General features: G+C 36.6%; 2 protein-coding genes across 3 annotated transcripts in view; both read left to right on the top strand.

The window, feature by feature from the left end:
- MDGA2 (MAM domain containing glycosylphosphatidylinositol anchor 2) overlaps positions 1 to 12,624 on the top strand; it is an 878,646-nt gene that overhangs the window by 80,050 nt on the left and 785,972 nt on the right. The window lies entirely within an intron of this gene.
- LOC123944712 (dnaJ homolog subfamily A member 1-like) lies at positions 2,024 to 3,252 on the top strand. The gene has a single exon (XM_046010035.1). The coding sequence runs from the start codon at positions 2,038 to 2,040 to the stop codon at positions 3,223 to 3,225; it is 1,188 nt and encodes a 395-aa protein (XP_045865991.1). The 5' UTR covers positions 2,024 to 2,037; the 3' UTR covers positions 3,226 to 3,252.

The following is a 12,624-nucleotide window of genomic DNA, read 5'->3' as shown; positions in this document are numbered from 1 at the left end:
TGATTGCCAGAAGAGACCACACTTGGTCACATTTGTGTCACCACTGCTTAACATTATTTCTGGATAATAGAATGTGCACAGTACATGCTTGTTCAGTGAAGCAGAGATGAACAAATTTCATGGAATTGCTGACTTTTTAAAAAAATGAAAAGTTTTATAAAAATGGATTATTTCATTACTTAAAGAAACATCTGTATGTTTCTTGTCATCAGGAAGGTAACTAGCTAAAGATGGTTACATTTTGTCCAGATACTTTTAAACTATGAACATACAGACTACAGGCTAATCAAGATTAAGTAATTTAATTGCCCATTGCCTCAGTTTACTCATTAGAATAGTTGGGTTAAGATTGTTTCCCCTCTGCATTACTAAGATGTGTTGAGGATTATTTGGGTTTAAAGTAATTAAAAATAAGTCTGAATGGATGACTAAGCTCTTCAGAGAAAATTCTGTTTACACACAAGGTAATCATTTCAACTTCTAAAGTCGACTAATAAAGAATTTGTCTTAGAAAGTAATCACCTGTTATCTGGGGATCCTATTTTGGCTTGAAAACAGATGCAGTTTTATATTATCTTAATCCAAGATCCAAACATAGGGATTTAAATAAGGCGTAGGTAGTCATTAATAAACACATATATTTAAATCTACCATTTTCTCTATCCTTCTGAGAGTTAAAGGCAGACGATTTTGTTCCTGGGACCTAAAATTTTCATCAGTTTTTCAAGGTAGAGAGGATTTTACATATGTATTTGGAATACAAATATGTTTCAATAAAATTTTGATTATTCAACACCCAAAGTCTGATACACTAAAATCTCCAAAAATAAATTAGAGCACAATTACGTAGTTTTAAAGAGAATTGTCAAGATGAATGAAAGGCTCCAGTTCACATTTAAACGGGAGTTATAAATCTCTCTCTGCTGCCACTGGATAGCTGCTGCTTGTCATTCAGAGCTCAGTGTAAATCTCACCTCCTGAGAGAGATGTTTTCCTTGACCATCTAATCTAATCGAGCGGCTCTCTCTCACATTCTGTCTTAAGTCTCTACATCACACTACATTTATTCATTTATTTACTTGTGCATTATCTCTTTCCCCTTAAGCTCTGTGGTACTGGAGACCTTGTCTGTCTTGCTTTACCTCTCTCTCTCCGTTGCTCAAAACACAGTGCATTGTGGGTTCTTGGTAAAAGTTTATTGAGTTAATGAGTTAGGAACAAACATTCACAATTTGGTTCTATTGTCTTTAGAATAAATATTTCAGTTTTCACAAGGTGGTGTTATTTACCCACCAAGGAGTGCTATGGCAAGCACAGTAAGATGCTCCATTTCCGTAGTTAGTTTATAAACCGAGTTGAATATGACAAAGCAGTTGAAGTGGTGACTAATTCTGAATTAAGAGAAATATTTTGAGGGGTGCCTGGGTGGCACAGATGGTTAAGCATCTGCCTTCAGCTCAGGTCATGATCTCCAGGTCCTGGGGTCCAGTCCCATTGGGAAAAAAAAGTCCCTGCTCAGTGGGGAGTCTACTGCTTCCTCTCCCTCTGCCTCTCCCCCTGCTTGAGCTCTCTTTCTCTCTCTCCTCTCTTTCTCAAATGAATAAATAAAAATCTTAAAAAGAGAAATATTTTGAATAATGCTATAATATCAAACAGTACTGATAAAATATAATTTTATTAATAATATGAAAGAACTTCAAAGAATTCTGATTTATCCTTTGGTCACTAATTTGTTTTGGGTTGAAAGATGGTCATGGAGAACTAGCCTAACAACCATACATACTGTGCTCAACTTTTATTTAAAGTAAACCAAAGAACAAGTATTACATAGATTGCATTTAGAGTAAATGTAAGTTGTAGTATTTGTTCTATAATCAGCATTGATACCTCAAATTTATATTAAAAGTGTAAGTTCTTGGGAACTTTCCAGAACGCTCGGTGAGACATGGAGGAGTGGCGGCTACCCGAGCTGCGCCCAGCAATGCACTCCTTCCCGTTCCCCCACATCAGCCTTGGCCCTCTCACCGGCTGTAGAAAATGGTGAAAGAAACCACTTACTATGATGTTTTGGGGGTCAAACCCAATGCTATCCAAGAAGAACTGAAAAAGGCCTACAGGAAACTGGCCTTGAAGTACCACCCTGATAAGAATCCAAATGAAGGAGAGAAGTTTAAACAGATTTCTCAATCTTATGAAGTACTCTCTGATGCAAAGAAAAGGGAATTATATGACAAAGGAGGTGAACAGGCAATTAAAGAAGGTGGAGCTGGTGGTGGTTTTGGCTCCCCCATGGACATCTTTGATATGTTTTTTGGAGGAGGAGGAAGAATGCAGAGAGAAAGGAGAGGTAAAAATGTTGTGCATCAGCTCTCAGTAACCTTAGAAGATTTATATAATGGTGCAACAAGAAAACTAGCTCTTCAAAAGAATGTGATTTGCGATAAATGTGAAGGCCGAGGTGGTAAGAAAGGAGCAGTTGAGTGTTGTCCCAATTGCCTAGGTACTGGAATGCAAATAAGAATTCATCAGATAGGGCATGGAATGGTTCAGCAAATTCAGTCTGTGTGCATGGAGTGCCAGGGCCATGGGGAATGGATCAGTCCAAAAGATAGATGTAAGAGCTGCAATGGAAGGGAGATAGTTGGAGAGAAGAAGATTCTACAAGTTCATATTGACAAAGACATGAAAGATGGCCAGAAGATAACATTCCATGGTGAAGGAGACCAAGAACCAGGACTGGAACCAGGAGATATTATCATTGTTTTAGATCTGAAGGACCATGCTGTTTTTACTCAGCCAGACGACCTTTTCATGTGTATGGACATACAGCTGGTTGAAGCACTGTGTGGTTTTCAAAAGCCAATATCTACTCTTGACAACCGAACCATTGTTGTTACCTCTCATCCAGGTCAAATTGTCAAGCATGGAGATACCAAGTGTGTGCTAAATGAAGGCATGCCAATTTATCGTAGACCATATGAGAAGGGTCGCCTCATCATCGAATTTAAGGTAAACTTTCCTGAGAATGGCTTTCTGTCTCCTGATAAACTCTCTTTGCTGGAAAAACTACCTGAGAGGAAGGAAGTAGAAGAGACTGATGAAATGGACCAGGTGGAACTGGTGGACTTTGATCCATATCAGGAGAGACGGCGCCATTACAATGGGGAAGCATATGAGGATGATGAACATCATCCCAGAGGTGGTGTTCAGTGTCAGACCTCTTAATGGGGCCAGTGAATAACACTGCTGGCATTTTATATGCAGTAGTGAATGAGTGAAGGACTATAATCATAGCTCACTACTTGCTGTTGTTTTTGTTTTAATATTCAACTATTGTAGTGTTTTAAAAGTTAAATGAAGAATAAACTCAAATATAAAAGCTCTGACTTTGCCCTGTTAAAAAAAAAGTATGTTATAATAATTGCTAAAAATAGATAAGAAATCAAGACATAGAGTCATGAAAAGTGGTTAAAAATGAAATTCATATACAGAGGAAAGGAGTTTAGCATATAATTTAGAAACACTTCTCTCAAAAGGATTAAAACTTTCATTGTGGAACAATTCATATTTGATCACATGTAAAAGTCATTTGTTCTTAATATCACATCATAAAAGTGTGAATTTATTTTGATTTCCTTTTTGCTATTGGATTGTTCTGGAAGATCTTGAATAAAGTGTTGAGGTCCATTTTCATTGCATGGCCATGGAAGACTGGCCACTAGAAGGATGCCCTTCTTTCCTCCTACTTTCATTTCGCATTTCCTACCCAGGCCTTTATACAGGCTCTGTCATGTTAATATTGTCAGTAATTAAGACACAGATAATGCAAAAAATAATCATACCTAGTATTTGCTAGATGCTTACTGTATACCAACCATTATACTAATGATTATAAGTCTATTATCTTACATAGTCTTCATGGTAATAATAATAATAATGAGGTAGGTACTATTATGCCAATTTTACAACTGAATAACTAGGTTTGCAGAAGTTAGTTTACTGAAGGGCCATCGTATTTCAGAGCTTGCATGCTTAACTGCTATTGTTTTGCTTACTGTAGTGAATGTAGTTCAAGGCAGAATGAGGGGAATGAATATGGAGAATAATTCTTGAAAGACAATGTGTATTAGGTTTCTGTAATAATGGACCTTAAATGACAACTTCAAAATTTCAGAGAGTGTAAAAACAAAAACATTTATTTTCCCCGTAGGTTCAAGTCACTCCACATATTTTCATTCTGGAACTGGTAGCTGCTGGGGCATACTCTTCCTACGGAGGAGCAAAAGAGCAAAAGAATTTTGTGCTAACTGTAGCCTATGCTGTAAATAGACAAACTGTCACTTCTGTTCAGATTCAAGTGATCAACACAAGTCATGTGACCAAGGCCAACATTAATAAGGCAAGAAAGTGGACTTCTCCCGCAGAGTGAGAATTGTGACTAGGCCGACGTCCTGTGTATATTTTCATATGGCAGAACCTTCTTTCTTCTCCCCATGATTCCCAAATCTATGGATCTCATCAACCTTCTTATTCCTTTTAAAAGACTCTATTTTAATATATTCTCATAAAAGCTTGATTGGTTACAATCGTCAATTCTCATCTCCTCAGGTAATCAAAATAGTGGTCCTCTACTAAGAGCTGGGTTATTAGAAATTTAAAGATTGAGCGAAGTTAGCAGGCAGAGGTGCTCTGGAAATGCAGCCTCCTCATCCTACTCCTACCCTCAAATCTTGTTGAGAACTGCTTTCCTAAAATTACTGCTTTTCTCTCTTCAGAAAGTAGGCCCCCATGAAGAAAGTAACATAGGGTAGTTTGGAGACTGAGTTGAGTTTTTTTTTTTTTTTTTTTCTTATATGTTCATGGAGATACACAGTTAGGACTTCCATTAGCTCAAAAGCTGAATTAAGGGACAAATCTTATAGAAGAGCAAATTGCTGTAGAAATGTGAGGCATTATGATAACTTGTGAGTACTTCCTGATTTTAGATAATTAATGTCTTGCTTTACCCAGTTATTGAGCCATCGTGGCTTTAAATTTATTAGCAGTCATTTTTCTTTTCTGAAACAATGTGAGTTAGAGAAGGCTGGTAAGCCAGGCAACTGTTGATGTGCCTCTTTGATGTGGGCCCTGTGGAGAGGGCCATTGTCACTAAGTTGGCTGAGAGGCAACAGGCAGCATGTTATGTGGCAGAAGCATTATCCCTCATAATTGCAAACCATGGGGTAAGAAAACCAGTGCCTTGTTCTGACTTAAAACCTCAGGAAAATATAAATCCATATTGTTTCACAGAAAAAGAATGACTTCCAAGGGAAATACTGGCATTTTTTTCTTTGTGCTTTTAAATATGTAGAAAACCCATATGGATTCTACTCTTTTCAGAGATTACTGGCAGGTGAATATTTTCTCTTTATATTCCTTTTCCACAATTTCATATTGTTTCTTGATATGGTTTAAAACAGTGTGTGGAGTGGAATTCTATTTCTGTGGTTACATTTTGTGAAAACTAACTCACATGTAAAACGTGAATTTTGGAAAGTAAAAGAAATATGAAAAAAATAAAAATAAAAGTAAATTAGGGTAAAATAAAATAAATATAAATATATAATAGAGTAAAATACAATAAATAAAATAGAATAAAAATAAAAGTACAAATAAAATAGAGATGTGTTCAAATAATTGTTCTATCATTTAATTGTGATGTAAATTTAGCAGAAAAAAGGAATTTCTTTGGATCTGTTTCCCCAACTGTAATATATGAGAATTACAATTTCTCCCTCTTGGACCTACCTTATCAATTAAATAATAGCATAATACTCTCTATATAGTATTAGGTGTCTAATTTCTGTCTCTTTAAAAAAAAAACTCTTAACTAGAAAATGGACATACAGAAAGAACTATCTACCCTCTGTCCATTAGGGTCCATTGGATCCAATTTTAGCTTTTAGTGTCTTTTGAGAGCTATTCTAACTCTTTATAAAGATTGATATACCATGACTTTTATGGTTTCCTAGAGGTCTTCCAAAGGAAAAAGAGAACATTTACATTTTCTTAATTAGAGTAAAACTCATCCTATCTTGTAATTATCATATGAATCCATTGAGCCTTCTAAGATATCTTATGGGATTTTAGTGATATTATTTTTCCCATACCTTGAAACGTTTTGCTATTTCATCATCCTAGGAATTATTTCAGTATTCATCTTGTATTCTCAACAATTCTAAAGAAGACTTAAAAATATAAAATTAAAAGGGAATATGTTTCACAATTATTAAATGAATCAGAAGATGAATGAAAAGAGCACAATAGACTTTAATGATGTTGCTGAAATTTTTTATGTAAGTGAGATCTCAGCACATGAATCTTCAGATTATGATATTCTACATAAATTTTCTCCAAATCAAGAATAAGAGTACGAATAATGCATTTTTAAGGACACAGATATGTATGACATTCTCACTTCATTAGTCATTCAACTGGAAGGACTTAATCATATAATACTTTACTACAAAAACCTGATCCATTCCATTTGATGAAAGTTTACCTTTTTCAATATTTATATCCCAAAATTCACTAAAGAGATTGATATGTTTAAATTCTTGTTATAAATTTTAAAAAAGTTTTTCACTATTTTCCTACACTAATGTAAATTATTCATAAAACTTAAAAATATATATTAAAAAAATAGATGCAGATGGTAAATGGTGATGACTAATTTTCCTGGCATGATAAGGGTAAGATATTCATATACTTTGGGATGCCTGGGTTGACTCGGTTGGTTAAGAGTCCCGACTCTGGATTTCAGCTCAGGTCATGATTTCAGGATTTCGAGATCGAGCACTGTCAGGAGCCTGCTTAAGACTTTTTTCTGTATTTCTCCCTCTGCCCTACCCTCCTCCCCTTCCCCCCACCTCTAAAAAAAGATATTCATATACTTTGATAATATTGTTCCCCAGATATTTGTTTGTCCTGAGAAAATATTTCAACCCAAGGAAGAAGAAATTCACTATAGCACAAAATGGAAACAAGCTAAATGTATAACATAAAATGCTTTAATAAATTATGGTTCACCAACAGGATAGTACATCATGTAGCCTCTAATAATGATAATTATGTAGACCATGGAAATTTAGAAAAATATTTATGATGCTAAATAAAAACAACAGTATGTTAATATATACTTAATGATTATAGATGGACTAAAAAGAAAAACATTAACCATGTGTGTTGTCCTTCAATTACGAAAAAGAAAGCAAATGATCAAAATTGGCTAAGCTTAATTCTGCTTTTAATCGTGTCTTACTCTCTTTGCTTGGTTGTGGAGGTGAACTCAGATTTTGAAAACGTCCACAAAGTAGAACTTCATCATGTTTATGGGACATTATGAAGTCATTTTGGATAAATAGGTTATTTCTGCTTTCCACTTCTATCTCCTGTCTCATTTAACTTCCTTCTTCCAAGAGATATGCACAATAGCTTGAGCTATTTTGCAAACTTTCTTCAAGAATACTCTGGGTAGGGGTGCCTGGGTGGCTCAGTGGGTTAAAGCCTCTGCCTTTGACTCGGGTCATGATCCCAGGGTTCTGGGATCGAGCCCCGCATCGGGCTCTCTGCTCAGCAGGGAGCCTGCTTCCTCTCTCTCTCTCTGCCTACTTGTGATCTCTGTCTGTCAAATAAATAAGTAAAATCTTAATTAAAAAAAAAAAAAAAAGAATACTCTGGGTAGGCAGGAAAGTGTACGGACTTTCAAAGAGGGCCAGCACATTTGTTCTAAATTTGCGAATCTAAAGAGTTTCATTTCATGCTCAGGGGTGTATTCTTGCCTGTTTTTTCCTTTTCCTAGTTTAGGTTTTAAGTTTTTTGAAGGCAGAGCTGTTTTTCTAGTTTATATATGAGAATAAAGTTAAATGCTTCTGAGAATAAACCTGGTGTGATACAAATAATACATCTTGAGACAAAGGGAAGTGACTGAAGAAAACTGAGATTTCTTGAGTATCTGAAATATGCCAGGCATGAGGATGAAAATTCTGTCTATTCTTACAGTGATTTTCACTAAAATTTCCAAAATACATATTTTTACCCATATTTTTAACAGATGATAAATTTCAGGCCCCTAAATGTTATATTTTTAATACCACACTGCTATTAAGTTTCTGGACCAAAATTCTAATACTAGTCTAACATGTCTACATATGGTCTGCATACTATGCAGTACTTCATACTGTGAAAAAGCAGAAACAGAAAATATTGCTTACTGCATAGGCTGTTCTCTAAGATTGAGGACACTTACACAATTAAGTGTTAAATTGGTTGCCATCTTTTACAATAATGACAAAACCTAGAAAATGTGCAATGACTTTGACTAGTCCCAGGTTTTAGAATGGGCCACTGAGGAAAGAAGAATGAACTTTGATTGGGTTTTAATTCCCCGTTTTGTGTCCTATAACATACTAGTCGGTTTGGCCTTATGAAACATACACATATTCACGGACACACACACACACCCCAGTGTGACATCTTTACAAGGAACCATCTTGTTACTACTGTTATGTAATAATTGTTAAGTTATTGAAGCTGCTGAGCTGGATGTAGCAGCTCTGCAGGCATATGTCATCTGTGATAAAGTTCAAATAAGTGGGAATGAAGATAGGCAATAACCAGGTTACTGTGACAAATGTTTTGGGGCATTTCCCCTCCCCCCTTCTATTTTTATTTGGAAAAGGTATAGCAGGTCGCAGGTTTGTGTTAGCATTTCTATAGTCTGCACTCCAGGAAAATCATAAGTTTACAAAAGCACTGATCTGGCTGTGGAGTTGGGAGTGCATTTGTGGAATTTCACTTATAAAGAAAAAAAAAAAACTGTAAGTGTGATGATTTGAAACAAAGGAATATTGGGAAATACTTCCAAGTTACATTAGTGTGCTGAGGTTTCTTCCTGACCTTATTAAATCTTATCTCCCTTTCCCACTGGATTTCATATTGTTTCCCCATCTTTGTTTGCCTCCATAGATTGTGGGTGGGGCAGAACCTCTGTGACATGACCGGTATTCTTTTTTTAAGACTACAAAGCTGCAAAGACGCAAGATGAAACTTACTGATGGAGAGAAAAGAATTAGCAAACATAATCTTGCATTCTTTGGGGTGGGCTGTTAAGAGGTGATGAGTTAAATGAGTATTGCTATTATTATCAGTACTAATATTTTATTTTCTCCCCACAATATCCCCCCGGTATAATTTATGCAAGGCTCCGTTCTCATGTCTGCTCCTCACAGGCTCCTTTTGGCTTGCAGTCTTTCCAAACTGCCTGGTTTACTTTGGGGTGTAACATGTTGGAACTATGGCTCTTTGATGCTTATACTCATTGAAATGATATTTGTACCATCAAGCATAATTTGATTTTGTGGTAAGTATAAATAGGGAGATGAAAAGCCAAAGTTACAAAGAAGAAGAATCCCTCTGTTTTTAGTTCTTAAGATCATACCAATTATTCACATTAAGACTACAATAGAACAACAGTTTTTAAAATATTGATCTGTACTCTAGAAAGATAGATTATTTTTAGGGAAAACTTATTTTTGTATTTGTTTATTTATGTTTAGGGCTTACTGTTTCATTAAAGCTCTGAGTCTGGTTTAAAAAAATAGGAATCAGAAATGAAATAATAAAAGAGAAGTTGAATTTAAGAATCTATTTCAGGGGCGCTTGGGTGGCTCAGTGGTTAATGTTGGCCTTCGGCTCAGGTCATGATCCCAGGGTGCTGGGATCGAGCCCTACATCAGTCTCTCTGCTGGGCGGGGAGCCTGCTTCTCCCTCTCCCTTTGTCTGCCACTCTTCCTACTTGTGCTTTACTATCTATCTCTCTGACAAATAAATAAATAAAATCTTCTAATAAAAAACTATTTCAAATATAAAGATGCCAAATTAGAAGCATACAGATACTCTCTCTGAGTGACACTCAGATTTGGTTCTTAGCTTCCAGGAAGCTGGAGTTGGGTTTTAGGAAAAAGCAAACATGGCATAATTATGTGGTTTATGATACTGAACAGGAGTATATATAACAGTTCTTCAGAGGAAACAGATTTCTTTAGCACTGAATTCCAAAATGTAACATGTGGGTTTCTAATGTGCTTGGATATGAATTTATATAATAGAGTCCTAAATTATATTTTTACATAATATTCAGTATTAAATTTCATGTATGTTTTATATGCCACTCAAAAAACTGTTGGCACAATATTAAAATGTCTTTCAGGAAGGTAGATTTTGTGAGGGGCATAACTGATGTAAGTTAAATACATATCCTTATAGGAGCTGATTTTGATCTCTAATAAAACGTAAAGTACTGAGGAACAGATGGCTTATACCTTTTTTCCTTAAACATGATTTCTCATCCTAGAAGGTTAATGGATGGGAGAGCATCCATTTTTTTAATATTCTGATCATAACCTATGATGCTGGTGTGACAGAAGTAATTTTTGCCTGGAAATACTTGAAAGTTGATATTAACAGTCACCATTGTTCAGCCAGTTTGTTCAGTGGTTCCAAGTGGGCTGGTGCACTTTCTCTGTGAGTCTATGTGGTGTTTAACAGAGACCAAATGATTTTAGCTATTTGCTGAAAATAATGCTTTTCACTTTTGATGAATTCATGTTGAGGTCTTCCTTCTTTGAGTATTTAGGTTGCAGGACCAGGTTCTTGTATTTTGCTACTTTATTTGAAAGATATCCATTATGAGAATACAAAGCATTGCAGTATTCAAAAGGGTCTTACTCTTCACTGTGGCAATTCTTACTATTTTTTTTCAGCAACCTAATGAAGTGTTTCTCTATCCTTTCATATACTACAGCGGTGTCCTTCGCAAAGTTAATATATTGATGGCCTTTTGTAAAATGGACATGGTGATTAGAAATTATCTTCATCTACTTACTCAGAAAAATGACTTGGGATGAAAAAGTCAGAAGCCACTCTTACTGAAAGAAGTAGCTGCGGTTGTTCAACAAGGGAATACTGTTAGCCCTACACACACACACACACACACACACACACTCTCTCTCTCTCTCTCATATACTCACTCATCTCTGTCCTACAGTGACATGGCATAGCCCAGGCCCAGCTGCAGTACGAGGACAGAGGGTGTGGGTAACCCGGTGCCGCTTAGCAGCTGCAGTGGAGTGGTGAAGAGCACACCCCTTGGGGCCAGACTGGCTGGGTTCAAATTCAGCTCTTCGTGCCAGCTGCATGAGTTTAGGCAGGTTATACACTCTGCCTTAGTTTCCTCATCTATAAAAGGAGATGCCTATGGCAGCTATCTTATAGAATTGATGTCCAGATTCAATACTTAACACGTATGTGTAAATCGTTCAAAAGCACTCGATCCACAATAAATGCTCAGTAAATGATAGCAGCTATTTATGTGAGTAGTGGTACTAGAAATAAAGGCAAGGAACATTCCTTATTTTAAGGGAAGAGTTTAGACAGTACAATTGCGCTGTCATGGACAGATGAACTAGAATTGGGTTATAGTTCATGATTAAGAAAATCAAAGTAAATTGTTTAATAAAAGGAATAATTGTAAATTTTAATCAGGCCATCAAACTGGAGTCAGAAATACAGAGCTGGGCTGTAGGGGTGGATGAAGTAGGCTGAGAGGTCAGGGGAAAACATTGCAAGTCCTGTTGCTCAACCAAGGATAAGAACCCAGGGGAGCAGAGAGGCACTTTTTTTTTTTTAATATTTTATTTATCTGACAGAGAGAAATCACAACTAGGCAGGCAGAGAGAGAGGAGGAAGCAGGCCCCCACGCAGAGCAGAGAGCCCGATGTGGGGCTCGATCCCAGGACCCTGGGATCATGACCTGAGCTGAAGGCAGAGGCTTTAACCCACTGAGCCACCCAGGCGCCCCCAGAGAGGCACTTCTGAAGCTGGCTTATGCACAGGATTTGGGTGTGGGGATCTTAGCAAGGAACCTGGGAGTATGAAGGAGTAGGGAAGTATCACAACTTAGGCTCATGAAATGGGTAGGGCCACAGATGCCAGTCTTTAGCATCCTGAGTTCCTAATATATGCTTGTGTATAATCCACTCTCTTCCTGGTCTACCTCTAGTTTGCTAAAAAGCCACAGTGCACACAACCCATCTTCTCCTCCATAGGAATTTACCTAGTGTCTTTGCTTATACCTCTATATGTCATCTGTATTTTATTAGCAGAGCAAAGAGAAAAGAGAACAGTGAAAAAAGGCAAAACACATCAGTTTGGGTTCAAGAGCGCTTTTGGTATAGTCCATGGAGTCCCAGCTATTTTCTTCCCACAGTGTTAAATTTTATCCTCTACAAGGTGGTGAAGTTTTACTTTTTTGGGAATTTTAAAGATAGTAACATCCTACAATGAAAACACTTCTTAATTTTTAAAACAATGTTAACAAATTAACGACTTGTAAACACTCCTTCCATGTCATTTCCTCCAATCAGCTCTTCACATGCTTTTAGTGGATTTCCTACTGCTTATTAGGAGCAGCTGTGTTTAAGCAGCTGGAGCCCAAGTTGGCCAGTAAATGCATGCTATATAGATATTTAATACCACTTAGTATTTTATCAGGCTTTGCAACCTCTAATTAGTTAAACTGCAGAA

Source organism: Meles meles, chromosome 6, assembly GCF_922984935.1.
Source record: "Meles meles chromosome 6, mMelMel3.1 paternal haplotype, whole genome shotgun sequence".
Lineage (NCBI taxonomy): Eukaryota > Metazoa > Chordata > Mammalia > Carnivora > Mustelidae > Meles > Meles meles.
This window is presented reverse-complemented; position numbering and strand designations above follow the sequence as displayed.

What these genes read in the sequence shown, in the direction of transcription:
- LOC123944712 (XM_046010035.1), top strand. Translation starts at nt 2,038, where the DNA reads ATGGTGAAAGAAACCACTTACTATGATGTTTTGGGGGTCAAACCCAAT.